General features: G+C 35.3%; 1 protein-coding gene across 11 annotated transcripts in view; it reads left to right on the forward strand.

Moving 5' to 3' along the window:
- Positions 1-27671, forward strand: part of LOC127847032 (uncharacterized) — a 149864-nt gene that overhangs the window by 120836 nt on the left and 1357 nt on the right. Inside the window, exons 2-8 of one of the 11 annotated variants that reach the window (XM_052378547.1) lie at positions 7556-7826; positions 8598-8703; positions 17836-17912; positions 19111-19255; positions 23809-23942; positions 25988-26107; positions 27317-27460. In XM_052378547.1, the coding sequence (XP_052234507.1) occupies positions 8688-8703; positions 17836-17912; positions 19111-19255; positions 23809-23942; positions 25988-26107; positions 27317-27460 (636 nt within the window). In that variant the 5' untranslated portion in view covers positions 7556-7826; positions 8598-8687. Of the gene's footprint in view, positions 1-7555; positions 7827-8597; positions 8704-9008; positions 9040-9377; positions 9409-9504; positions 9632-9821; positions 9856-9971; positions 10332-10438; positions 10668-10832; positions 10864-10893; positions 11032-11147; positions 11281-12217; positions 13682-17835; positions 17913-19110; positions 19256-23808; positions 23943-25987; positions 26108-27316; positions 27461-27671 lie in introns of those variants that run through there. The other 10 variants (XM_052378544.1, XM_052378554.1, XM_052378550.1 and 7 more) reach the window with 10 other exon arrangements.

A 27671-nucleotide genomic window follows, 5' to 3' on the forward strand; every position in this document is an offset into this window, starting at 1 on the left:
ATGTGTCGACACAAAATGTGTTCTAAAGTTTTGCAGCAGACGCTTGTTAATGATACTGGGCGGTAGTTACTAGCTTCGTGACGATTGCCCTTTTTAACCAGGTTTTCCGAAGGAAAAAACTGGTTATTAGATTGGCGAATGCGGGCGGGCTGGCTGGCTGGCGGGCTGGCTGGCTGGCGGGCTGGCTGGCTGGCTGGCGGGCTGGCGGGCTGGCGGAATAAGCTTGTCCGGGCCATAACTATGTCGTTCATTGTCAGATTTTAAAATCATTTGGCACATTTGTTCACCATCATTGGACGGTGTGTCGCGCGAAATAATTACGTCGATATCTCCAAGGTCAAGGTCACACTTTGAGTTCAAAGGTCAAAAATGGCCATAAATGAGCTTGTCCGAGCCATAACTATGTCGTTCATCGTCAGATTTTAAAATCATTTGGCACATTTGTTCACCATCATTGGACGGTGTGTCGCGCGAAATAATTACGTCGATATCTCCAAGGTCAAGGTCACACTTTGAGTTCAAAGGTCAAAAATGGCCATAAATGAGCTTGTCCTGGCCATAACTATGTCATTCATTGTGAGATTTAAAAATCATTTGGCACATTTGTTCACCATCATGGGACGGTGTGTCCCACGAAAGAATCACGTCAATATCTCCAATGTCAAGGTCGCCACGACTAAAAATAGATTTAAAAAAAAAAAAAAAACTTACAAAGGGGGTTAATTTTTTTTGGTCATTTCAAAAGTTCAGTTTGAGTTTTCTCCCTTTATCAGATTTTTTTTTCACAATGAAAACCTGGTTTTGTGACAATTTTGTCCCTTGTTAAATATAGGTGTGACGTTTGCGTTTCTCCAGTCTGTTGGTAAGATGCCTGTAGATAGGCTTAACTGGAAGATATGGGTTACTGCAGGTGCAAGTTCCTCTGAGCAATGGCGGAGTACTTTATTCGGAATACTGTCCGGTCCACTAGCTTTATTTACATTCAGTGCTTTCAGAAGTTTTTCTACTCCAGGAATTGTTATGTTTAATTCTGTTATTTCAGGGTAACAAGGTTCACTTAACTCAGGGTTTCTTTCTTTTGGGTCTTCCTTGGTAAATACTGATTTGAATTGGTTGTTTAGAATTTCAGCCTTTGATTGACTGTCCTGATATAATTTTCCATTACTTTTTAGTGCTGATACACCCACATTGTCTGTGCGTTTTGATTTTATGTATTTCCAAAAATACTTATTGTTCCCATCTTCCATGGACTTTGATAGGGATTCATTCACGTAAGACCAGTGTGCATTCCTTAGTTCTTTCTGTAGTTTACTTTTATAAAGTTTAAATTGGTCCCAGTCTTCTGATGCCTGTGTTTGTTAAGCTTTTTGGTGTAGTTTATGTTTTTTCTTGATACTATTTTTCATGCTTGATGTAATCCAAGGATGACTGTGTTTTTTAGATGTTAGTTTTGATGGTACGTTTTTATCAAGTGCACTGTTAATGCCATTTTTTAAAGTGTTCCAGCATTCTTCTGGTGATGACATATTACACACTTGGGAAGATAATTCAGCCATGTTTGTTTGTATAATACTCCAATTTGCTTTCTTATAATTGTAGATTTTCCTTCTTTTAGGCTTGTTATATTTTGGCTTGATGTCGCAGTCTATGATCACTGTTTCATGGTCTGAGATACCAGGCGCTGTGTCACATGATTTAACTAGACTTGGGTTGGAAATAAAACAAAGGTCGAGATTATGATCATTTCTTGTTAAGTTCATTTGTACTTGTTCAAGACTGTGTTCTTCTGCAATGTCTAAGAGATAATGGTGTTGGTTAGCTTGGTTACATCCAGACTTTACCGCCAATGAATTCCAATCAATGTGTGGAAGGTTGAAATCTCCAGCCAAGATGATTATTTTGTCTTTACATTTTTGTTTAATTTTACATATCGAGTCATTTAGGTACTCTAAGGCACTGATATCTGCGCTTGGTGGTAGATAGTAGGAGCCAACTACAACATTCTTCACTTCTGTTTGAATTTCAGTCCAAATTATTTCGCACTCAGTGTTACTATCATCGATGGACCACGTTTGATAATTGTCTTGAGTTGTTATAAATACACCGCCTCCGTTTTGATTTCTGTCTTTACGATGGACATTTGTCTGGTAATTTTCAGGGAATATTTCAGTGTATTGTGAACATACGATAATTCTGTGCATAACCAGGTAATTTATGCATTATTATAAAGCCTGTAGGTATAATTATAAAAAAATGTGTTTTAATGACCCAACGGGAGTTTTTTTTAATATCAATGCCATTCATTGGCCGGAGGGCACTTTGGACGCTAGCATGTCTATCCGTAGTATCCGCCCTTTTAATGAATACATACGAATTTTGGAAGTGAACAAACACAAAATCACGCATGTGTTATATGTCAATGTATAGTTAAATGTGTATACTTGGACATAACAACGAACACTGCATTTAACTTGTCAATGTTTTGACAAAATATGGCTAGATTTAGCTCCCTCTAGTAATCATGTACAATTGTCTCATCAGGGGTTTTTCTGCCTATTTTGGGAAAAGGAGTCTGACCAAATTGGGAATTTTTTATCGACAAAATTGGTCATTTTGGGAATTTTTGCTTCGATGAAACAGCTCATTTGGGAAAAAATTGTGAATTAATCATGCTTAAATAATTCAGTGGTTTAACAAATAAATTTGTTTTTATTTGGTTATTTTGTCTTCTTCATGTAAACAGATGCAATATTGGGCATGTTCAACGTTAATTCAATTACTGCAGAGTTTTGTTTTTCAGTTACAGTTACACTCTGTGATAAGAATTGAACAGTCAAAACCTTATAGCAAATATTTTTGACCAAAACAAACACTGGTTAGTCACACAAGTTATAAGACACTTCATTCTTAAAAAAAAAAAAAAAAAAAAAAAATTTTTTTTTTTTTTTTTTTTTTTTTTGAAATTGGGATTTTTTTTTATAATTTCGGTTTGGGATCGGGTCCGTTTGCTTTGGGAGTGCCTCCGTTGTCCGGAGGCGCAGACAGTGCTGAAAAACCCCTGCTCATAGTATCGGCCCTTCTTATTATTGGTTGCTAAGATTTGTTATTATGTGCATGTGCTTGTTCTAAAAAAGTAACTTAAATGAAAAACGAAACTCTCGCTCATGTTGTTCTTAAACTATTTTACATTGTATTAACAAATAAGCAGCATATAAAACATTTGATAAAGCTACTATTAATCCATAAACAAACTAACATAATTGCGTGTAAGGTGATTAAAAATCAAAGCATCACCCTGGAATAGACCAATTCACGCGTGACGTCACGCGCACCTGCTTGTTTACATCCGGGCTATATTGGTAGTCAAAAGAAAGATACAATCAATGGGGAGAAATAGAGCGTGATCGGTTATATTTAAACGATTATATTAAGATTTTATTTTTCAACATGCCAACAAGTTGTTCTACGTTACTGAAACAAATAAGATTGAACACAATGAATAAATAGATCAATTCCAAATAAAAAACATTTACAAATTAAACATAATGATATTTGTCTGGGCAGGGACCTATACCCTAGTCCGGGAAAACTAACATGTTGACACATTAAATAAACATTTAATTAAATTAAATGCAATAGTTTTCATTTGATTGTTTGCATCAATCTTAAAATCGTTTAAGCCTTTGTATTCCGGTGTTTAATTGCCCCTTTCAGGCTTTTTCCGCTCCATTTTGGGAAAACGCCACACTGGAATTTTGGGAATTTCGCGTCGTGAAAACCCCCATTTTGGGAAAAAAATGAATCGCAAAATTGGCTCAATTGGGAAAAATTATTGCATATAAATAGTGTTTCTTATATTTCAAAGAAGCCGTTAACTGGTAAATAACGACTATTTGGATAACTTATTATTAAAATTTTACAAAATATTATGAACATGTGTGATAAGTGCAGGTTTTTTAATCTTAATTTGGTGAAAAGGCTTGGCCTTTTATTAGGTGAGAAAAATCGCGCGAAGCGCCGGATTTTGAGGAAAATAAGGAAAGTCTTAAATAATCATTTACATATTTTACAGTTTTTAAAACAAATTCAAGGCAAATACACCGGATCAGGTCAACTTATATATTTTAAGGGTAAAAAAAAAAAAAAAAAAATTTTTTTTTTTTTTTTTTTCATTGGGATTTTTTTTTTTCAATTGGGAAAAAAACAACCAGATTTGCATTGGGAATGGGGCCAAATTTCGGACCCGTGGCATAGGGCGGAAAAAGCCTGCCTTTGTTCTGCCTAATCCGATTATCTCGTTTTGATCAGATATTGTCCAGACCTAATTAACAACATGGTGTCATAAACCACACTAGGTGGCAGATGACAGTCTGGTCATTAAATTGATGATGCCACCATGTCTTCATTCTGGTAGTATTAAGTAATTAGGCATTTGGTTGAATAAATTTACCGCCGACATACTTAACAGTTGCTCAAATTAGATATGTTACATATTGTACAAATTTGAAGTCTATAGATTATCGGAAATTGAACACGGTAAAGATACAAGCCCATTTTATTAAAAAAAATAAATAAAGTATTTATGAATTATAAAATGTAAATTAAAAATATTTAACATATTTAGCGGGCATCGGTTAATTGTAAATACGTCATTACGTTTGAAGATGTAATGTTACGGCAATGCACGAAATACATCATAGAAACACGAAATTACGTTTGACATCAATGGGGATAAATAATAAAGAAACAATATGTTTATATTATATTATATATGTATATATATTATGTTGTGTGTGTATGTTTGTGTGTGTGTGTTAAATGTTAGATAGTTGTCACTCATACTCGATCACTAGTAACGAGTTTACAATATACAGTCCAACCTGCCCGAGCGACCGCCTGTTAATAGCGACCAACAGTCAATAACGACCACACTGATTTCCTCCCGAACGATTTCACTATATATTGAACCTGCGAATAAAGCCCACCTGTGAACAAAGACCAACGACCACCCTTTTACATTCCCAAATCTCCATTTTGATAGCTTACAACGACCACTGCAATCATAAAAATCAACGATTTAGCAACTTTCAAAAAACAAAAAGGCCGCCATGACGCTGCGTAGTCACGTGATACACATCTTACCAGTGGACTCGTCGGTCGCTATGGAGATATTGGCAAGTGACAGTTTATTGCACTCGATAGCAGTTGTTTGTTTATTTAACATGCATTGCTAATTGGTAGTCGCCTGCTTCTTTTATGCATTTGACAGTTTGTCAAAAGTGTAAAAATTTGCCTTTGTATTTAAGTGATTCGCGATTAATGTACTTATTGCCGAAAATATCAAAGACAAATTTGGGGCTTTCATAAACTCATTAAGGAAATTAACGGTTTCATATCATTTACGATGTCTATTAAAGACAAACATTTTGATAGTCATTCTCTCCTTAAATTTCTCCGTAATAAGACGTTCATAGATTATAGAAAAGTAAATTGTCAGTTCAAGTTAAACATCATGGCTTCCAAGCGTAAGTTATTGACGTTGGAAGAACGCGTTAAGGTCATTAGTCTGTTAGGTAAAGGACACAGTTGTAGACGAGTGGCTAGTATCTTGGTGTAGGAAAAACTCAAATTCAGAGCATTTTAAAACGTAAACATGAGATTATGGACGAATTCGAACTGTGAAAGTAAACGCCCTAAGCGTGAATCGGAATTCGCGTCAGTGAATGACTTAGTGCATAAGTGGTTTGTTGACGCATGTACATGTACGTTTACATGTATGTCAATAGTTATGTATACAGTATATGATAAATTAAATAAATAATAAAACATAGGGGAAATAGAAATACAACATATAATAAATATACAAATGTAAAACAAAACTGTGTTTTCAATCCTTTATTTCATTATACACGCATAAGTATTCAAACATTTAAACAATAGAGCACATACATAGATAAGGTACCTGTTAAAAAAACTACTAGCATATTTTGCAAAGTTTCGATCGACCCTGCGAATAAAGACCACCTGTGAACAAAGACCACAACGACCAAATCCCTTGAGTGGTCTTTATTGACAGGTTGGACTGTACATGAATACACAGTTCAATTTGCATCATGTGAGGTTGTGTTTTTCAGTTGTATGTTAATATTCCTCAAGTCATTCTCTGAACAACACCCATCCAAATTAAAATTACATGTAAATACCGTCATGAACGTTTTTTATAGGGCTTTGTAGTACGTTTATTTTCAATGAAACACTGACACATTCTATCACTAATTTTGCATTACTCTAGTTTACGCATGCAATTGATAATTATAATTTTATAATTAGACGTATCATTATTTTTATTGAAGCTTTTCTGCAAATAATTATACGGCTAATGCATAGAGCTCTTTGTTGTGTCGAATTGTCTGTCGTTCAGTCTTCAGACAATCTTAATTAATTTGATGCTAATGACGCGTTCTTTTAAAATGCAAGTAAATGTGTTTAATGCTTTTTTTTCCACTAAATATTATATTTTTTAAATATTATTTAGGTGTTGTTTTTTTAGTTTCTTTTTGATTTATTGACTAAACAAGTCTCGTTATCCATATGCTTTGCGTTAGCTGTAAGCAATGCTTTTGACTACCAGTGCATTGCGCATGCGCAAAAACCAGGAATCAAAACAATAACAATGAACTGGTCTATAAACATGACCTACTTTCAAATGAAAACCGGAAATCATGAGAAACATCGTTGTTACAATGGTAAATAAACATCAAATAAATTAAAACTTCTAAAAATGGAAAAACATGTACTGTCTAGCACTTCTTGAGGGGTTTTCGTCAAAGGTACGATACAATAAAGAGGGCCGATACTATGATATTAAGGGATATTTGTAGACCAGAGCCTAACAGTTGAACTAGTACAGTATTTGTGGTTTTGTATGTTACTTCATTATGAATTCTTGTTAATTTATCCAAAATAATGATAATGTGCATCATATGTGTAATTTATATGGTTTGTGAAGACAATTATATTAATCATTTTTTTATATGACATCTTTATCTGTGTATTCACTTAGTTGGTTCTCTGTCATGTCCACTTTACTTGTGGAGGGTTTAGGCAAGAAAAGTTTACTTTTTCTAACCTTTTCCTTTGTATTTTGTTGTTTTATCTTCTGTTTAAATTTTGCCTAATTTCACTAACTGTAAAGATTGCAATTATCAAAATGATTTTTTTAAACATTAAAAATGCATTAATTTGTTCTGAAATACATTGTGTTACGTCATATTTCATAAATGATGGAAAAACATTTCTGGAAGCGTCAATGTTGTTTTGTCACCCTGTTACAAACAACATTCCTTTTCAAGTATGATACAACTCTGGACTTCAGTATTTTGACCCCTGAAAGTATTGTTTGACCCCTTAACATTAAATGTTCAAGCATGTGGTCATTTGACACCTGTTTGTTTTTTTAAATCAATTGAAAAGCCTGGCTTATCTGAAAGTCTTTCCCATGACAAACCATTTAATTTTGTTTTAATACTTAATATATTGAACAACTTTTTTGTAGATGTTTGAGGAAATTTCTGTTGGAACACAACCTTAGAGGAACAGGTTGTTTACCACAGAAACCTATTACATGCCAAGAGGGGAGTCATCAACCATTAACATGTTCACTGCAGCCTGTCACCAGTTTGTGAAGACGATAGGAAAGACAACTATGCATGCCACCCCTAGCCTTGACGAAAAAGACAACGTAAAGACGTTTAAGTCGTATTAAACTACAAACGTCAAAGGTTCATTTTTTGGATAAATCTGTTTTCCATCCTTCAGAGTTTCAGGTATGTTTTTCATTTACTCTTGTGGTTCATGTTTTAATTAAAACAACCTCCAATCAATAGAATTTTGAATAGCAGTGAATAGCTTTTTGACATTTTGATTGAGATTGCATACATTAACAACAGGAATTCAAAAAAACAATAACTGACATTTGGCAAGCTAGGCAATTTTCAGCCTGTTAACCCTTCTCAGAAGCAAAGTGAAAATAACTCGCAGGCTGTTCAGGTTTCATGCTGTTTGCTGCTCATCAGTATCTAAGGGTTGGAATATAAGCTTTAGCACATATTTTTCATAATATGAAGCTGAATCCCCACCCTCATGTTGCAGTATTTTCCCCATTTTCCCCAAAATTATATTATGTACATTCTTTTGTTAGTTTAAATCTCTTGGAACTTTTTCAGTACTTATATCAAGTATTTTTAATGTTTCCAGTTGTTTTACTCCTGTATTTAATAATGGTGATACTTAATAACCATTTATTTAATGAAATTAGTTATAGTAGTATTATTATAGTAACCAATGATAATAATAATACTTATAATAATACATTTGTCATAACAACTTTTTTTAATAATTGCTAATAATAATAATAATAATGATTATTATTATTATTTTTAATTATAAAACTAATAATGATAATAACAAATAAGAATAAAACAATACAAATAATTATGATCACAGATGGTGTTGACGAGACTGTCATGTTGTAATTGATACAGCCAAAGTACTCTCAGCTTTGATTTTACTTTGTAAAAATTGTCCCTGATTTCCAGATTTGGAACTTGACTCCGGTGACACCATCGCTCTGGATATCAAATTTGGTAGCTTGAAGAAACAAGAATTGAGGGAACACGACATGATTGATGAACTTAGCAATAGGTGGGTACATTGATGAACTTAGCAATAGGTGGGTACATTGATGAACTAAGCAATAGGTGGGTACATTGATGAACTTGGCAATGGGTGGGTAAATTGATGAACTTAGCAATATGTGGGTACATTAATTAACTTAGCAATAGGTGGGCACATTGATGAACTTAGCAATAGGTTGGTAAATTGATGAACTTGGCAATAGGTGGGTACATTGAACAATTTAGCAAAAGGTGGGTACATAAATGAACTTATCAAGATGTGGGTACGTTGATAAACTTAGCAATATGTGGGTACATTGATGAACTTAGCAATATGTGGGTACATTGATGAACTTAGCAATAGGTGGGTACATTGATGAACTTAGCAATAGATGGATACATTGATGAAATTGGCAATAGGAGCCGAGGGTACATTGAAAAACTTAGCAACAGGTGGATACAATAATAAACTTATCAAGAGGTGGGTACATTGATGAACTTAGCAATATGTGGGTACATCGATGAACTTAGCAATATAAGGGTATATTGGTGAACTTAGCAATAGGTGGGTACATTGATGAACTTAGAAATAGGTGGGTACATTGATGAACTTAAAAATAGGTGGGTACAATGAAGAACTTAGCAATAGGTGGGTACATTGGTGAACTAAGCAATAGGTGGGTACATTAATGAACTTTAAAATAGGTGGATACATTGATGAACTTAGCAATAGGTGGGTACATTAATGAACTTAGCAATAGGTGGGCACATTGATGAACTTAGCAATAGGTGGGTACATTGATGAACTTGGCAATAGGTGGGTACATTGAAAAACATAGCAATAGGTGGGTACATTAATGAACTTATAAGAGGTGGGTACATTGATGAACTTAGCAAAAGGTGGGTACATTGATGAACTTAGCAGTAGGTGGGTACATTGATGAACTTAGCAATAGGTGGGTACATTGATGAACTTAGCAATAGGTGGGTACATTGATGAACTTAGCAATAGGTGGGTACATTGGTGAACTTAGCAATAGGTGGGTACATTGATGAACTTAGAAATAGGTGGGTACATTGATGAACTTACAAATAGGTGGGTACATTGATGAACTTAAAAATATGTGGGTACATTTATGAACTTTAAAAAAGGTGGGTACAATGATGAACTTAGCAATAGGTGGGTACATTGGTGAACTTAGCAATAGGTGGGTACATTGATGAACTTAGCAATAGGTGGGCACATTGATGAACTTAGCAATAGGTGGGTACATTGATGAACTTGGCAATAGGTGGGTACATTGAAACACTTAGCATCAGGTCTGTACATAAATGAACTTAGCAATAGGTGGGCACATCGATGAACTTTGCAATAGGTGGGTACATTGATGAACTTAGCAAAAGGTGGGTACATTGATGTACTAAGCAATATGTGGGTTTATTGATGAACTTAGCAATCGGTGGGTACATTGATGAACTTAGCAAAAGATTGGTACATTGATGAACTTGGCAATAGTTGGGTGCATTGAAAAACTTAGCAACAGGTGGGTACATTAATGAACTTATCAAGAGGTGGGTACATTGATGAACTTAGCAACAGGTGGGTACATTGATGAACTTCGCAATAGGTGGGTACATTGATGAACTTAGCAATAGGTGGGTACATCGATGAACTTAGCAATAGGTGGGTACATTGGTGAACTTAGCAATAGTTGGGTACATTGATGAACTTAGCAATAGGTGGGTACATCGATGAACTTAGCAATAGGTGGGTACATTGGTAAACTTAGCAATAGGTGGGTACAATGATGAACTTAGAAATAGGTGGGTACATTGATGAACTTAGAAATAGGTGGGTACATTGATGAACTTAGAAATAGGTGGGTACATTGATGAACTTTAAAATAGGTGGGTACAATGATGAACTTAGTAATAGGTGGGTACATTGGTGAACTTAGCAATAGGTGGGTACATTGATGAACTTAGCAATAGGTGGGCACATTGATGAACTTGGCAATAGGTGGGTACATTGAAACACTTAGCATCAGGTCTGTACATTAATGAACTAAGCAATAGGTGGACACATCGATGAACTTAGCAATAGGTGGGTACATTGATGAACTTAGCCAAAGGTGGGTACATTGATGAACTTAGCAATATGTGGGTTCATTGATGAACTTAGCAATAGGTGGGTACATTGATGAACTTAGCAAAAGATTGATGCATTGATGAACTTGGCAATAGTTGGGTGCATTGAAAAACTTAGCAACAGGTGGGTACATTAATGAACTTTTCAAGAGGTGGGTACATTGATTAACTTAGCAACAGGTGGGTACATTGATGAACTTAGCAATAGGTGGGTACATTGGCGAACGTAGCAATAGGTGGTTACATCAATGAACTTAGCAATAGGTGGTTACATTGATGAACTTAGCAATAGGTGGGTACATTGATGAACTTAGATTGGTGGGTACATTGATGAACTTAAAAAAAGTGGGTACATTGATGAACTTAGCAAAAGGTGGGTACATTGATGAATTTAGCAATAGGTGGGTACATTGATGAACTTAAAAATATGTTGGTACATTGATGAACTTAGCAATAGGTGGGTACATTGATGAACTTAGCAATAGGTGGGTACATTGATGAACTTAGCAAAAAGTGAGTACATTGATGAACTTAGCAATATGTGGGTACAAGCTTAATTTGTCTTTTAACAACTTTCTTTGTTGTTTATATGAGTTGCGCTCTATGTGAACCAGGTTTAATGCATGTGGGTAAAGTGTCGTCCCAGAAAAGTCTGTGCGGTCCATACACGACCCCCCAAAAAGAATAGTAGAGGTGCAGATTTTGTTAGTTAGTAGATTATCAGTGAGAGAATGAGACCAACAAGATTTTACACTTCAGTATATTGGATGCTTCAGCAAAAGTAAAAGACATGTTTTTTATGCTCCCCGAAATAAAATTTCGGCGGAGCATATAGTTGCCAGTTTGTCCTTCCTTCCTTCCTTCCTTACTTCCTTCCTTCCTTACTTCTTTCCGTCACACTTGTGTTACCGTTTCTCATAGCGCCTTCAATACTTTGCCGATCTCTTTCATATTTGGCATGTAGGTACCTTGCATGGACCTCTACCTTTTGATGAGGATTGAGGTCACTGGGTTCAAGGTCAAGGTCACCGAGGCTAATAATAGATTTTCCGTCATGCTTTTGTTACAGTTTCTCATAGGGCCTTCACTACTTTACCGATCTCTTTCATATTTGGCGTGTAGGTACCTTGCATGGACCTCTACCTTTTGATGAGGTTTGAGGTCACTGGGTGCAAGGTCAAGGTCACCAAGGCTAATAGTAAATTTTTTTAGGTGATTATTAACACATAGATTGACAAAGCGCATCATCGGGGAGCATCCATCGTTTCCAACGATACTTGTTTCAACCACATTTCGACAAGAATGTTGTTCTTGATACATGCATATAAACATGGAACATCCCTATGTGAAGCAAATACGAAGGGACAAGCTGAACTCTCTATGTCTGATATCAGGTGAGATAAGTTGTGTGACAGTTGGTAATATACCAGACTTTATGAGCCTCGCTTTGGGAAAATGGGGGTTAATGCATTTGCATTAAGTTCTGTCAAAGAATGCGCAGTATGGGCAGGTTTATCAGGAATGACACTTTTCATCTAAATTGAATTTTTTCAAAGAAGAGACTTCTATGAACGAAAAAGTACACTGAAAGCATGATTAGCCTCTCTGGACTGAACTGCACAGGCTAATCTGGGAAGACACTACGCTCATGCATTAAGCCCTGTTTTCCCAGAACAAATCTCATATCCTACAAAGCATAAGTTCTCTATAGCAGAGCCTTGTAACAGATTTATATATATGCGAGGGGTGTTCCAGAAGTTCGTGGATTTTTGCTATAACTTTCATTTGGTAACATAAATGGATAGACAAATAGCATGCTAAGAATATTTCGTCCTTTTCAAATCTACTCTCCAAATATCATGGAATTACATAAAACAATAAATATATTACAGAGATTTAAACATGTGCACAATGCGCACACCGACGCACGTGTAATGTTTCTGTTCAACGTCAATGAAGTTATGAAGTTAACAACTGTCAAATCTTTTCCACATAATCACCTCCAACGCGAATGCACTTCATGTGTCGGGGAAATCCACTTTTCAAAAGTGTCTCTATACCAGTTAGCGTCAAAAGACGACACGATTCTCTGTGCTGCAATTGTAAGTTCCTGTGTACTTGCAAAGCGAATACCGCGCAACTGTGATTTAACTTCGGGGAAGACGCGGAAGTCCATAGTGGCCAAATCTGGACTGTAAGGAGGATGACTGAGGCGCTGAAACCCGATTACATCTATCTATTACATGACTGGGCCCTATGCGCAGGTGCATTGTCGTGGTGAAGTATGACTGCTGAAGCATCAATCGTAGGTCTCTTTTTCCTTAGAGCATTCATTAAATCCCGGCGAAGTACCTGCAGTAGGCAAATCAAAGAATTTTAAGTTTCATGTAACTTTTTAAAATTGTAATTAATTTATTTTCTATTTCAAATACAAATAATTTTCAGTGATAACAGAATTGTCAAAATAACAATACATAATTCAATAACGAAATTGTATTACCTTTTGATAATATGTAGCATTTATCGTCTGACCTACGGGCACCTGGTGGATAAGCAGCATTCCCCGTCTATCCATGAAGAAGATGAACATATGTTTTCCACCAGACTTCATAACCTGGGCTTTCTTCGGCGGAGGACTTGCTGCTGTTTTCCACACTGCGGATTGTGCTTTCGTCTCCGGATCATAATGCCATAACCACGTCTCATCAAGTGTGACGATATGATTCAAAAAGCGCTCTCCTTCTTTACGGTATCTTCTCAAAAACTCTTCAGAGCACTGAACGCGTTTCTCTCGTTCTTTATCAGGGAGGAGTTTTGGAACCCATCGAGCACTAACCTTGCGCATTTTGAAATCCTCGGTTAGTATTCTGTAAACAATTGAAGTGCCAATTCCAAGCTCTTCTGCAATATATCGCACCGGTAAACGCCTATCTGTTTTAATCAAGTCTCTAACTTTGTCCGTCATGGTTTGTTAAACTAGCGCCGGCCTACCACTTCGAGCATCATCTTCTACCGATTCGCGTCCCTTCCTAAATCTATCATGCCATTTGAATACCAACGATCTTGAGCAGTTGAATTGTTTCGACTTTTTAACTTCCTCAAAGTTTTGGTCGGTGTGTAGCCCAATGAGTGACATAATTTAATCACCGTGCGTAGTTCAACGTTGTCAACTGACGACATGATTTCGTTACGTTAACCACTGTCGTTTTTACCGTCGCGGGGTTACAGCTGAGAATGATGTAAACAACTTTGAATATTTAACCTACGTGTGACGTAGATATGTGACGTCAACATAACGTGAAATTTGCCGTAAATTCTGTTTATCAACAGCATTTAAACCAAATTTAACTTCGCGTAACGCTCATACTTATAATAAAATATACGCGTGCGCCGCATGTCGTTACTGAGGTCCCTATGGCAACGCGTTTCAATAGCGCTTTATGGAATTCGTGCATTTTTAGCTTATATATAAAGTCCATGATAATTGGTTTGTATAATATGTAAATTTCATTGACTTTTGCCAGTAAACTAATAAGTTATAGCGAAAATCCACGAACTTCTGGAACACCCCTCGTATATGGGGGTAATAAATGATTGTGCTCTAAAAGTGAATCAACCAGTTGTGTCAAGGATTGAGTTTACAGATTCCAAGATTATGTTCAGTTGTTAACCCGTTACCCACTTATAGGTATTTTGACGCATTTTTAGTCCCTTAGAAAGTTAACTTAAGACCTTCCTTACCCGATTCAAGTTGTTACAGCTTCATTTCAAACCTTTAGATACTGATGAGTAGCAAACAGCATAAAACCTAAACAGACTGAGAGTTACTCGCAGGCTGTTCTGGTTTTATGCTGGTTGCACATAGCCCTTTTCACTTTTCTTATTAGTGGGAAAGGATATAACTTGAAAGTGTGGTAGTTCATACCAAAATGCAAGTGGGGTGTGTTAATGAGATCATCTATTAGTTTTGTGAAGCATACTCTTGGTAAACTTGCTAAAATGTAAATAATAAATGTAATAAATTAGTGGTAGATGTGAGTCTCCCTCTGGGAAAGCTGGGCTTAATGCATGTGCGTAATGTGTCATCCCAGATTAGCCTGTGCAATCCACACAGGCTGATCAGGGGCGACACTTTCTGCTTTTATGGTATTTTTTGTTAAAGGAAGTCTATTCTTAATAAAAATGTGTCGTTCATTATTAGCGTATGCTGAATTCTAATTGCGCAGGCTAATAAGTAATATCACTTTACGCACATGCACATGCCTTAAACCCCATTTTCAGAGCGCGGTTCATATATCGATTATAAACCCAGATCTTTGGGTTGATAATGAATTCTTCAAAACATTGCTGGTATGAACACTGGTATAGCAACAGCTTGGTGTACATTTTTTTTCATTCAAATTTAGTTTTCTTATTACTTTTTTACGTATTTTTAGTAAATCTGGCACTGATTTCCCCCAAAAAAGTTTAAACTGGTTTTAAAAATTGTGGCTTAAGTCAAGTATTTCATTGATTCATTTTACTTATTTTAAGTTGATGGATTTTTAAGTGCATGCAATTTTTAATTGACAGGTTTGTTAATTGATTTCTGATTTGCCAAAAGAAACAACAACATAACAACTTAGGATTTTGTGTCTCTCATTTGCAAATGCGTTTGTAATACATGTACTTGTCTGTGACAAATATGGAGAGGGAGTCACTGTCAAGAGGTTGGTCCAGTTTATCAAATGCTTTTTAAAGAGTCCATTGTTATTGTTAATTGCATGCCAATTAAATATCAATTGTCATGAAGTAAATTATACACCAATCTAAATGTATTTCTCAATTTAACAAGTTTAAATTTATACAATTAAATCTAGATTCTAGTACATCTACTTAAACTCAAACAATTTATTATTATACATATTTGATTCTTTTTGTCTGTTATAAAAGTGCAGAAAATATTTCACTTTTATCTTGCTCACACATTGTCAACATTTAGTTATAGTTATTGTCTATGATCCGCACCATGTTTGCTGTTTAACCCTTTACCAATTAGATACGTATTTTTATGCATGTGTAGTCCCTTAGAAAGTTACATTTAATTAAATACCTTTCTTACTGTATTCAAGTTTAAAGGCTTCATTTCCAGCGCTAAGATAGTGATGAGCAGCAGGCTGTTCTGGTTTTATGCTGTTTGCACATAGCAATTTTCAATTTGCTTCCGAGTGGGAAAGGGTAACAATACATCATCTTGAAAAAACAAAGTACACTTACGGGTCATACAGGGGTTTTAACAATTACATGTACATTTATCCTTACAATTGTATCTTAACAAAGTTGATGCTATTGATTGAGCTTACAGCCTTAGCGTTTTGCAGGAAATGTCAAGTGTTAGCTAAGTACGCAATTTAATTTTATTTTCTTTGTGCAGTTTCTTTATTTATCTGGAACGTGAATCAAATGCAGTCTATGTGCGTTAATTACATTGAATATAAATGCATTTCATGCCTAAGGTAATTCAGTCTTAAACAAATGAAACACTATATGTATATTTATACCTTGGTATCTTAACCCTTTCCCCCATAAGAAGCTAAGTGAAAATGACTTTTGCAACCAGCATAAAACCAGAACAGTCTGCTCAGGTTTTATGCTGTTTGCTGCTCATCAGTACCTAAGGTTTGGAGATGAAGCCTTAAAACCTTGAAACTAGCTAGAATGGTCTTAAGTTAAATTTATCCTATTACCAGATAAATATCGATAGTATAACAACGATCATATAAACATGAGCTTTATACTATCGCTATTTTTAGATCAGATTTGGGTTTTTTCCAAAAATTGGAGAAGCTGTTTTTGTCAACTACAGAAAAACGAAATGATAAAAAAATGCCATATTTGACAGTTATTAATGGAAAATTGTGAGCAAATAATAGGATAAATAGAATATTATGTGAGTTTTGGATAATGATCAAGTTTATCATGCTCGGCACAAACCATGTATGCGCTTGGCAAGCCTCGCGCTACATCGGTTCTAAGCCTCGCATTATAAACTTGATCATTATCCAAAACTCACATAATATTCTATATATATTTTCTAAGAGACAACATATGTGGGAACAAAAGAATCTAAATGGTAAAGGCTTAAAATTAAACAAATGAAACATTGTATATATTTATTCTTTGCTATATTTAAATAGATATTTTGTCTACCCACAAAAATCAATGTAAATTAATGCTTCACGTATGATAATTATGCCACATTCTGCGAAAAGGGGGTTTAATGTATGTGCGCACCATGTCAGATTAGCCTATGCAGTCTTCACAGGCTAATCAAGGACGACACTTTGCGCTCTTTAGAAATTATTTTTTTCAAGAAAGTCCATTCATCCAAAAAAACTAGTTTAGGCATAGATTTAGGCATCCCTGATTAGCCATTGCTGACTGCACAGACTAATCTGGGACGACACTTTACGCACAAACATTAAACCACCTTTTCACAGAGATCGGCTCAATTATTTTATTATGTGTTTCCACTGGTCACTCAGAAGTACAAATTGTAATATATGATGAACATAAATATTGACCTAAATAAAAAGAAAATAACTTATAAAATGATGCTATGAATATAAATAAAACATTTATTGGTATGGTTGGCAATTTAAGACATAACAATAGTAATTTGATATTAAAGCTGGATTTATTTCAACATTGCCAAATATAAAATGTTACATTATGGAACATTCAGAAAACAAATTTATTTGAGCCTCCCTGTGTGAAAACCGGCGAAATTCATTTGTATAAAGTGCATGAAGACCCAGTTAAGCCCCTGCAGTTAGCACAAGCTAATAAGGGAAGACACTTTTCGCTTAGACTAGCTTGTTGTTTAAAAAAAGACTTCCTTTTAATGAAAATTACAATTAAAGCAGGAAGTTTCATTCCTGATTATCCTTCTGCATAGACTTATTTTTGACGAAATTGAATGCTTATGCAATAAGGCCTATTTTCCCAAAGCAATGTCCATTTACATTGTCAGGTGTGGCCTTTTTACCTGATGGTGGCACAATTCACAGAGTCACAGATGAGGATTTAGAGGCCATTGCCAAGGGAGCTGTAAGTCAATACATGTTGCTTATAAATTGAAACCTATGCATTGACCAAACTTGATTAAGCTTTTGATATAACAAGCTGTCATGGAAAATTATTAGTTTAAACTTTGAACACCTAATATTTTGTTTCAATTCTTACATATCCACATTATATCTCTGAATAATCACCGCTTCATCATTAGAACTTTTGTTCTGTTCTGTAAAACATGCAATTTAAAATTTACTCATGTGTCACCACAGTTATTATAGTGTCTTGCAATGTGTTGATGCAATTCTTCACCTTGATTTAACTTCAACAGTATATCAACATTTGTTCCTTTTGTATGCCCCCCACCACTTTAGTGGGGGACATATTCTTTTTGCCCTGTCTTTTGGTTTGTTGCTTTGTGTGTTTGTTTGTTTGTTTGCGTCAAACTTTAACATTTGCCATAACTTTTGCAATATTTAAGATAGCAACTTGATATTTGGCATGCATGTGTATCTCATGAAGCTGCACATTTTGAGTGGTGAAAGGTCAAGGTCATCCTTTAAGGTCAAAGGTCAAATATATAGCTTCAAAATGGGGCAGAAGGGGACATATTGTTTCTGACAAACACATACCTTCTTAACATTTAATTAAAGAAACCAACATACCAGAGAATAAAACAAAAAAAGATAGGAACTAGCACAGGCTAATCAGTGATGAAAACTTTGGCTTGTATTGTGTTTTTTAGCTCGGCTATTTTCGGAGAAAACCCGAGGTATTGTCATAGCCAGCTTGTCGTCCACCGTCCGCCGTCTGGTGTCCTCCGTGCTAAAACCTTTACATTTTGTTATAAAATCAAAGTGCTTCAACCTACAACTTTGAAACTTCATATGTAGATGCACCTTGATGAGTTCTACACGCCACACCCATTTTTCGGTCACTAGGTCAAAGGTCAAGGTCATTGTGACCTAAAAAAACAAAAAACAAAACAAAAAAACTGACAAGCTTTCATTTATTCAAAACTGCACCCGAAGCCGAGCGTTGGCACTTGTTATGCGGTGCTCTTGTTGATTAAAGGACTACATTTCCTGGGAGAAAAATTCAGTAAAGGTTGTTAAGTGTCGTTGCTGATTAGCCTGTGTGGACTGAACAGGCTCATCTGGAAGGACACCTTGCACAAGCATTAAACCCCATTTACCCAGAACACAGCTCATATTTATTGAACTCTCTGTTGCAGCCTCTGAAAGCCAATGGTAGTGCAGGTGTTGAGTATGTTAAGGACCGTGACATCCGTCTGGCCAAGGACACTGCAGTGGCATATAACATACAGGAGCTGGACATAGACACAAACACTGGTGCTATTCAACTGGTGCTGAATGGAGGTATGTACACTGCAGTGGCCTATAACGTACAGGAGCTGGAAATAGACACAAACACCTTTGCTATTCAACTGGTGCTGACTGGAGGTGAGTACACTGCAGTGGCCTATAACGTACAGGAGCTGGAAATAGACACAAACACTGGTGCTATTCAACTAGTGCTGACTGGAGGTGAGTACACTGCAGTGGCATATAACATACATGAGCTGGACATAGACACAAACACTGGTGCTATTCAACTGGTGCTGACTGGAGGTGAGTACACTGCAGTGGGATATAACATACATGAGCTGGGCATAGACACAAGCACCTGTGCTATTCAACTGGTGCTGACTAGAGGTGAGTACACTGCAGTGGCATATAACATACAGGAGCTGGACATAGACACAAACACTGGTGCTATTCAACTGGTGCTGACTGGAGGTGAGTACACTGCAGTGGCATATAACATACATGAGCTGGACATAGACACAAACACTGGTGCTATTCAACTGGTGCTGACTGGGGGTATGTGCAAGGTTTTCAATGTTTATGACTTTAATTGTTGTCAGTAAGATGCTAAGTGTGGCCTTGGATGTACACATTGTACATGTAGTTTGACCTATTCACAAACATTGTGGCACGAGCAACTTGTTTTTTTAAGGTATTTGTGTTTGTGCTTTTTTGCAAGAGTAAGGAGCCTTAGGTCGTTTTGTTTTGCGAGAAATAAATGCCATTAAATAGTGTGGATTTTGGAAATAAAATATGAACAAACACTACGGCGCTATGCAACTTGTTCTTGATAAAGGTATTTAAATGTGTCAAAATAATCACGGTAGGTGTTTCAGCTTGCTCTTGGACCGCCTTACTTTTCTCATAGAAAAAGATAATTTAAAAATCAATGTCTCCTGTGTTACATTACTTAAGCTGCATTATGTTCAGACAGTGTCAATGCTCCAATTCACTAAATAGAGGGATATAAACTGTTTTTAAAAAAGTGTGTCATTGTCATGGCCTGAACTTGGTCACGTTAGGGGAGAAGTTGTGTGGCGGCCTGGTTAGCTCAGTCGGGAAAGCACTTGCCCTGTAAGCGAGGTGTCCCAGGTTCGAATCCAAGACTGGCCGCACAATATTCTCACCCTGTGACATCACCAGTTCAAATCGTTTACAATTGTTGTACCTCTTGAAATAAGGTGGGTGCTATAGAGCCATCATGGCACTCTTGTTTTAAATTTAAAATGTTTTTTGTCCTTGTATTTATTTGAAATGAGAGAAGAAAGATCATGATTTGGTGTAGTTTAATATAGAGACTTTCAAGTATCTTTGAATCTCAAGTTAAACGATTACATGCATTCGATCAGATAAAACAAGCCATTGGAATTTTATGTGATAGTTTGCCAATCATATAAACATAAAGAAGTCATAAATAATTAGCAACTCAATTTAATATGAAACCAATTTTAGATCAAGTTCATATTTGTCTTTGAATCGATTTCAAGATAACATTCTAAATACATGTAGTTTATTGGATGTTTCTAAACTGTTTACTTACATTAAATAAACTCATAAAAAAGAACATGTATATTTTTTGTTTTCATTCTTAATTGTGTCAAATTTCAAATCACTGTGTTTCAAAGGCAAGACTGGTGGAGGGTTCCGTGCATGTGTGGGCTATGATGAAGTAGACGCAGGGAATGGGTCCTGTATCAGTTGGTGAGTGGGGGGCGTATCATTTATTAGCCGGATTTTTTTCGAAAAAATCTCGGCTTATAGATTGATGTTGTCGGGCGGGCGGGGGGGCGGGCGGGCGGGCGGCGTGCTCGAAAATGTTAAAGTTCTTATTTCATGGTATAACTTTGGTATGCTTGGACCTAGAGTCTTCAAACTTGACATGAAGGTTGGCCAGGATTAACAGATGACCACTGGTCATTTCAAGGTCATTCATTTGAAGGTCAAGGTCACTGTGACCTTCAATATAAAAAATGTTAAAGTTGTTATAACTTTGGTATGCTTGGACCTAGAGTCTTGAAACTTGACATGAAGGTTTGCCATAACTAGTTAGTAACCACTGGTCATTTCAAGGTCATTCATTTGAAGGTCAAGGTCACTGTGACCTTGAATGTAAAAATGTTAAAGTTCTTATTTCATGGTATAACTTTGGTATGCTTGGACCTAGAGTCTTCAAACTTGACATGAAGGTTGGCCAGGATTAACAGATGACCACTGGTCATTTCAAGGTCATTCATTTGAAGGTGAAGGTCACTGTGACCTTCAATATAAAAATGTTAAAGTTGTTATAACTTTGGTATGCTTGGACCTAGAGTCTTGAAACTTGACATGAAGGTTGGCCAGAACTAGTAAGTAACCACTGGACATTTCAAGGTCATTCATTTGAAGGTCAAGGTCACTGTGACCTTGAATGTAAAAATGTTAAAGTTGTTATAACTTTGGTATGCTTGGACCTAGAGTTAGAGTCTTGAAACTTGACATGAAGGTTGGCCAGAACTAGTAAGTAACCACTGGACATTTCAAGGTCATTCATTTGAAGGTCAAGGTCACTGTGACCTTGAATGTAAAAATGTTAAAGTTCTTATTTCATGTTATAACTTTGGTATGCTTGTACCTAGAGTCTTCAAACTTGAAATAAAGATTGGCCAGTACTAGAAGATGACCACTGGTCATTTCAATGTCATTCATTTGAAGGTCAAGGTCACTGTGACCTTAAATGTTAAAATGTTAAAATTGTTATAACTTTGGTATGCTTGGACATAGAGTCTTCAAACTTGACATGAAGGTTTGCAAGCACACTTAGATGACCACTGGTCATTTCAAGGTCATTCATTCTAAGGTCAAGGTCACTGTGACCTTGAATGTAAAAATGTTAAAGTTCTTATAACTTTGGTAGGTAAAAATGTTAAAGTTCTTATTCCATGTTATAACTTTGGTATGCTTGTACCTAGAGTCTTCAAACTTGACATAAAGGTTGGCCAGTACTAGAAGATCACCACTGCTCATTTCAATGTCATTCATTTGAAGGTCAAGGTCTCTGTGACCTTCAATGTTAAAATGTTAAAATTGTTATAACTTTGGTATGCTTGGACCAAGAATCTCAAACTTGACGTAAAGGTTTGCAAGCACACTTAGATGACCACTGGTCATTTCAAGGTCATTCATTTCAATGTCATTCATTTGAAGGTCAAGGTCACTGTGAACTTAAATGTTAAAATGTTAAAATTGTTGTAACTTTGGTATGCTTGGACCTAGAATCTCAAACTTGACGTAAAGGTTTGCATAAAAGTTCATATTTGTGACCTTAAATGTTATTGTTGTTCATGTATATGCATGCATTCAAAACATAACACAAGGTTTGCTCATGCCTTGAATACATTTCATTTTGACCTTTGAACAATATTTCAGTAATTTAAGTATTGCATTGACAAAAACACGAAAGGTACTTTCCTGTCATTTAAATCAAAAATCCGGCTTCAATGCGGTCATCTCCGACCGCGGAACTCTTGTAATATGTGTTAAACTGGTTGAAAAAAAAAATCTTTGTATTGTCTCTATCAAGGTATGATACGGTTTGAGAAAATCCATTTCATACCTTATCAAGCTGATGTTCATAGCAAAACCTGACATGGAATGAATTGACATTAATATTTTATTGACAACAAATAATTATTTAAGACATAAACTTGGTCTAAATTAATTAAAGTTGACTGCAGTGAAGGTCTTTTGCTTATAGAGACACTTAATGGTATTTTATCTATGATGTCATTGGAAATATCAGGGCCTGTATTTACCAACCAATACTTAAGTGTAAATAAAGAATTAAGTTTAATTCAAATCCAACAATCCAACAAATCAAACAAATACCTAGAATTATGTCAAAATTAAGAACTTTCGTAAACAATATTATATTCATAAAGTACATTAATGCAAATTGCAAGATGACGTGTAACACTTCTAATTACATCATTATGCAGTAAGAACAATTTATTGATTACAGAAAGCCCATAAGTAGCATGTATATAATCTAACTTTTAAGTGTTTTTCTTGGTTTTAAGTCTTTTCCTTATAAGTCTTAACGGGTTCGTGAATACAGACCCTGATGTCAAACCATGGGACATCCCAGTTTCATTGCAGACACCATTTTCACTGACACCACTTATAAGTAGGCCTTAAGTGCTATTATGGATTTCATGTCCTTTAAGTTCGGTGTTGTATATCTGAAATGCAGCATATCTAAACTGCCAAAATTTTGTTGGTTGTTTCTGTGCTTAACCAATTTTATTGTAAAATTGTATATTGCATTTTGGCTTGTATATGGAAAAACAAAGTTTTGTCATACGTTAGGCTTTGAAGTGTACACAGGCTTATCAGGGACGACACTGTCTGCCTATACTGTATTTTCATTTAGAAAAGACTTCCATGAAAGCAGAAAGTTGTTTTCTCTGATACACACAGGCTAATGTAGTACGACACTTTACACACATGTGGTACGACACTTTACACACATGCATTAAGCCCAGTTTTCCCACGCAGTTATTAAGACTTTGAAGTTTTCTTTTTTCCAGATATTCAGCTTGACCATGCACGTGAGGTGTTTGCCTATTTTCTTGAATTTGACCGCAAAATGAGGTCAGAGGTCAATAAGAATCTCCTAAAGCTAATGGAATATCCCGGTGACGTGGATGTTATTGCAGACTGGGTGAGTAAAATAAGCTTCTGTGTTTTGTTAACCAGATTTTTTATGAAGTTACATAGGCTGGTTGATAGATTGTTTTTTTGGCAAGAGCAGGTCACATTGTGTTTCCTTTTTTTGAAAAAATAGACATGCATAAGGATGTAGCTGGAGCACATTTCTTGTTTGACATTTTTAATCAGTCCTAAGAAAGCTTGCTTGTTGTGAGAGATTTTAAATTTGGGCTGTGCTCTGTGAAAAGGGGGTTTAATGCATATGCGTTAAGTGTTGTCCCAGATTAGCCTGTGCATTTTGCACAGGCTAATCAGGGACAACACTTTCCGTCCAAACTTGATTTTTGATAAGAAGAATATTTCCTTTAAACATAAAATATCCTAAAAGTGGAAAGTGTTGTCCCTCATAAGCCTTTAGGGACTTCACTGGCTAATCTGAGATGACACTTTACACACATGTATTAAACCCCCTTTTCACAGAGCATGGATCATTAAGATTAGTAGTCACACATCAAGTGAGCTCTGTTAATCATCAGTTACATCATTTTACAAGATTTTGTTATGGTTTGTAAACCTGATCCAAAGTTTAACATTTATTAGTTTCAGATTTTACTTCCTTATGATTGCCTTACGTGAAACACTTGATAACATCTTATCCACATTCTGTTTTGTGTTCACTATGCACTTGAATGAAGTGCTCTAGAGCTTGTCAAGAACATATTTGCCTTACCATTGAGCTGAGGAAATGAAAACAATTTTCTTTTGTTATTAACAATTATAAATATCTTTCCATTTTCAGCTGAATATATACCAAATTATTTGTCACTTGCATTGATATATTTCTGTATCAACACTGATGGTAATGATAACATATTTTTGAGTACTTTGTGCTCATTAATGGCCATGCATCTTTTTAAAACATATTTTTGTTATTCATCTCTATGTATTATACAATTCTATATAACATCTTAAACCATTCTCTAAATAAATTAATATTAAAACAGGTGAATTTTTAGAATCCTTAACTGAACTAATGCTGAAGATTAATATATTTTTAATATAAAACCAACTTTTAAGATGAGTTATACTTAGTTATAACTTAAATTTTATTAAGGAACAGGTTACAAGTTAGGTACGAATTTAACCAACTTATATTGTTCTTAAATTGCTATGTGAGGAATATCAACACCATACGTTAATTTAAATATAATTGTCCTCTAAGTAAGAATATAAATGAGCCGTGCTCTGTGAAATAGGGGTTAAATGCATGTCGCCTACTGAATGTAATAAGTCATGTAACTGACATTTTTATAAATTTTGACTTTTTTCCATTTTTGTGTTTATTAAGGTAACATACATCAACTGTTAAAATATTAAGTCAACCTTTTTGGTAAAAATAATGTTTTTATAAAGTTTTTGAAATTGACATAACAAACACATGTCATTTTCTGAATGCAAAAAGTAGCGTAACTGACATTTTGTTAAATTTTCAGGAGAAGCAAAAAAATGTTCTATTAAAATAATAAACATGTTTCCGTATTCAAATTTTCTGATTAGTATTATAATAACACTTGAATAACGAAACAAAACTCCTAATTGATATGTCTTTTTTAAACAATGAGAAATTAAGAAAGGAGCAGTTACCATAATTTGAGCGCAAAAAATAACGTAAGTGCTCTTACTGTATTTTTGAAAATGTCTGAAAATATGCTTTCCTGAACAATTCACAAAATGTCAGTTACCCTAGTTATTACATTCAGTAGACGATGTGTATAAAGTGTTGTGCCCGATAAGCCAGTGGAGTCTGCACAGCCTAATCAGGGATGACACTTTCCGCCTAAACTAGATTTTGCTAAGAAGAGACTTTCGTTAAACCAAAAATATCATAAAAGCTGAAATTTTTATCCATGATAAACATGTGCGGACCGCACAGGCTAATCTGGGAGGACACTTAACGCACATGCATTAAACCCCTTTTTCACAGAGCACAGCTCAAATGCCTTGTGATTAAATCCCAACTGGTAAACTTTTGACAAAGAGATTACTGTATGTTTTCAGCTGAACAACATTGAAGCAGGGCAAGAGGTGGATAACTCTGTCAGCGACCTTGCCAAGAGAGTTGTGTCTCCTCGTGAAGTGTGGCAATACGTACTGGAACAGGCTGGATTCAGTGTTGCCGTAAGTAGTCTATATGAACTGCGTTCTGGGAAAACTGGGCTTAATGCATGTGCGTTAAGTGTTGTCCCACACAGGCTAATCATGGAACACACTTTCCGCCTAAACTAGATTTTTGTTTAGAAGATTTTTTTTGTTAAGGAAAAATTCTATTAAAGCGGAAACTGTCTTTCCTGATTAGCCTGTGTGGACTAATTTGGAATGACAATATAAGCAGATGCATTAAGTACTTTTTTTCCCAAAATGCAACTAATTCCTTCAAGTTATTCTAGGTTTTTAAACTCGCATTTGGTTGCCAATTTGATACTAAAAGTGACCTTTGTAACTGATTTTCGAAAGTTTTGAAGTTTGTGACATCCTTATTGGAACTTAAGAATTCCAGTAAAAAACAACAAAAAAATTAAAAAAAGAAAAAATCAACACCAGGGCTGGAACCACTGAACCTTGGATTGAACATTTAGCTTAAACCACTTGGCCATCCGTGCTGTCACTATGATTGAAGTACTTTATATAAAGAATACTCACTATGTCACAAAATATAACAACAATAACAGAAATTCCAAATTTTACAATCATTACGCGTTTGTAATGCTTTATAATTTTCAGGTTTTCAAATCGTCAAAACATGCAAAATGCATATTTTAGTGCATGGTTAATGTTTAATTATTGTTTCCATGCGAAAATTTTTTAACCAAAACAAAAAAGTGCAAATCTGAAACGTTTTTATTCAATTTTGTCATTTTATCAAAATGTGAAAATGTCCCTTTACATAATAGTTGTTAAATGGAAATTCTTTCAGAACCTGTATTGGCAGCGGCCCACTATATACTGCATGGTTATTTGCTTATATTCCCCTGCTTAATTATATCCAAGTCATTGCAGAGGTCTCTAAATCTATTTTTAGCCCACTACTGTTTCCATCAATACTCAATGAAATCTTTAATGGGTGATATCTTTCTAACGGTACTCTACAATAATACTAACATTAAAAACCTAGGGTAATTAATGAAACTACCAATTTCATTTGTCAAACTTGATACTTAAGTAATAAATGGAATGACATTTACTACAAAGTGCACTAACAGAAATGGCATGACAGACATGAAGTCCACTAAGCAAAATATAATAATATTAATTGTGAAGTCAACTTACTGATATTGCATGATGTTTATTTTGAAATCAACTACTATTGTAAATCAATTTCTTTGGTAGGAGGACAGTTTGATTATCCCTAAGTCCACAGAGAGGGTGTCTTTGCTGGGAGAGTTCTTTGATGCAGCCACAGTAGTGGAGGAGTCCCTATTGGAGCTTGTCACATCCTTGTCTGCTTCGAATGCTGAGAATATGCTACTAGTGGTGAGTGCAGGTGTACTTTTTGTTTTAAACACCAGTTTCAAAAAAGGGCTTTTAAAAGGAGAATTAAATTATAATTTTGGAAAAAGTACATTTGTTTTAAACATTTTAACAATTATTGCATTTTATTAATTGAGAACATGTTAGAAAAATAAATAAATCACATTCAAATTATTATTGATCAAGCTTGTCACATCATTGTCTTCCTCTCACG

This window comes from Dreissena polymorpha, chromosome 10, assembly GCF_020536995.1.
Source record: "Dreissena polymorpha isolate Duluth1 chromosome 10, UMN_Dpol_1.0, whole genome shotgun sequence".
In the NCBI taxonomy this organism is placed as follows: Eukaryota; Metazoa; Mollusca; class Bivalvia; order Myida; family Dreissenidae; genus Dreissena; species Dreissena polymorpha.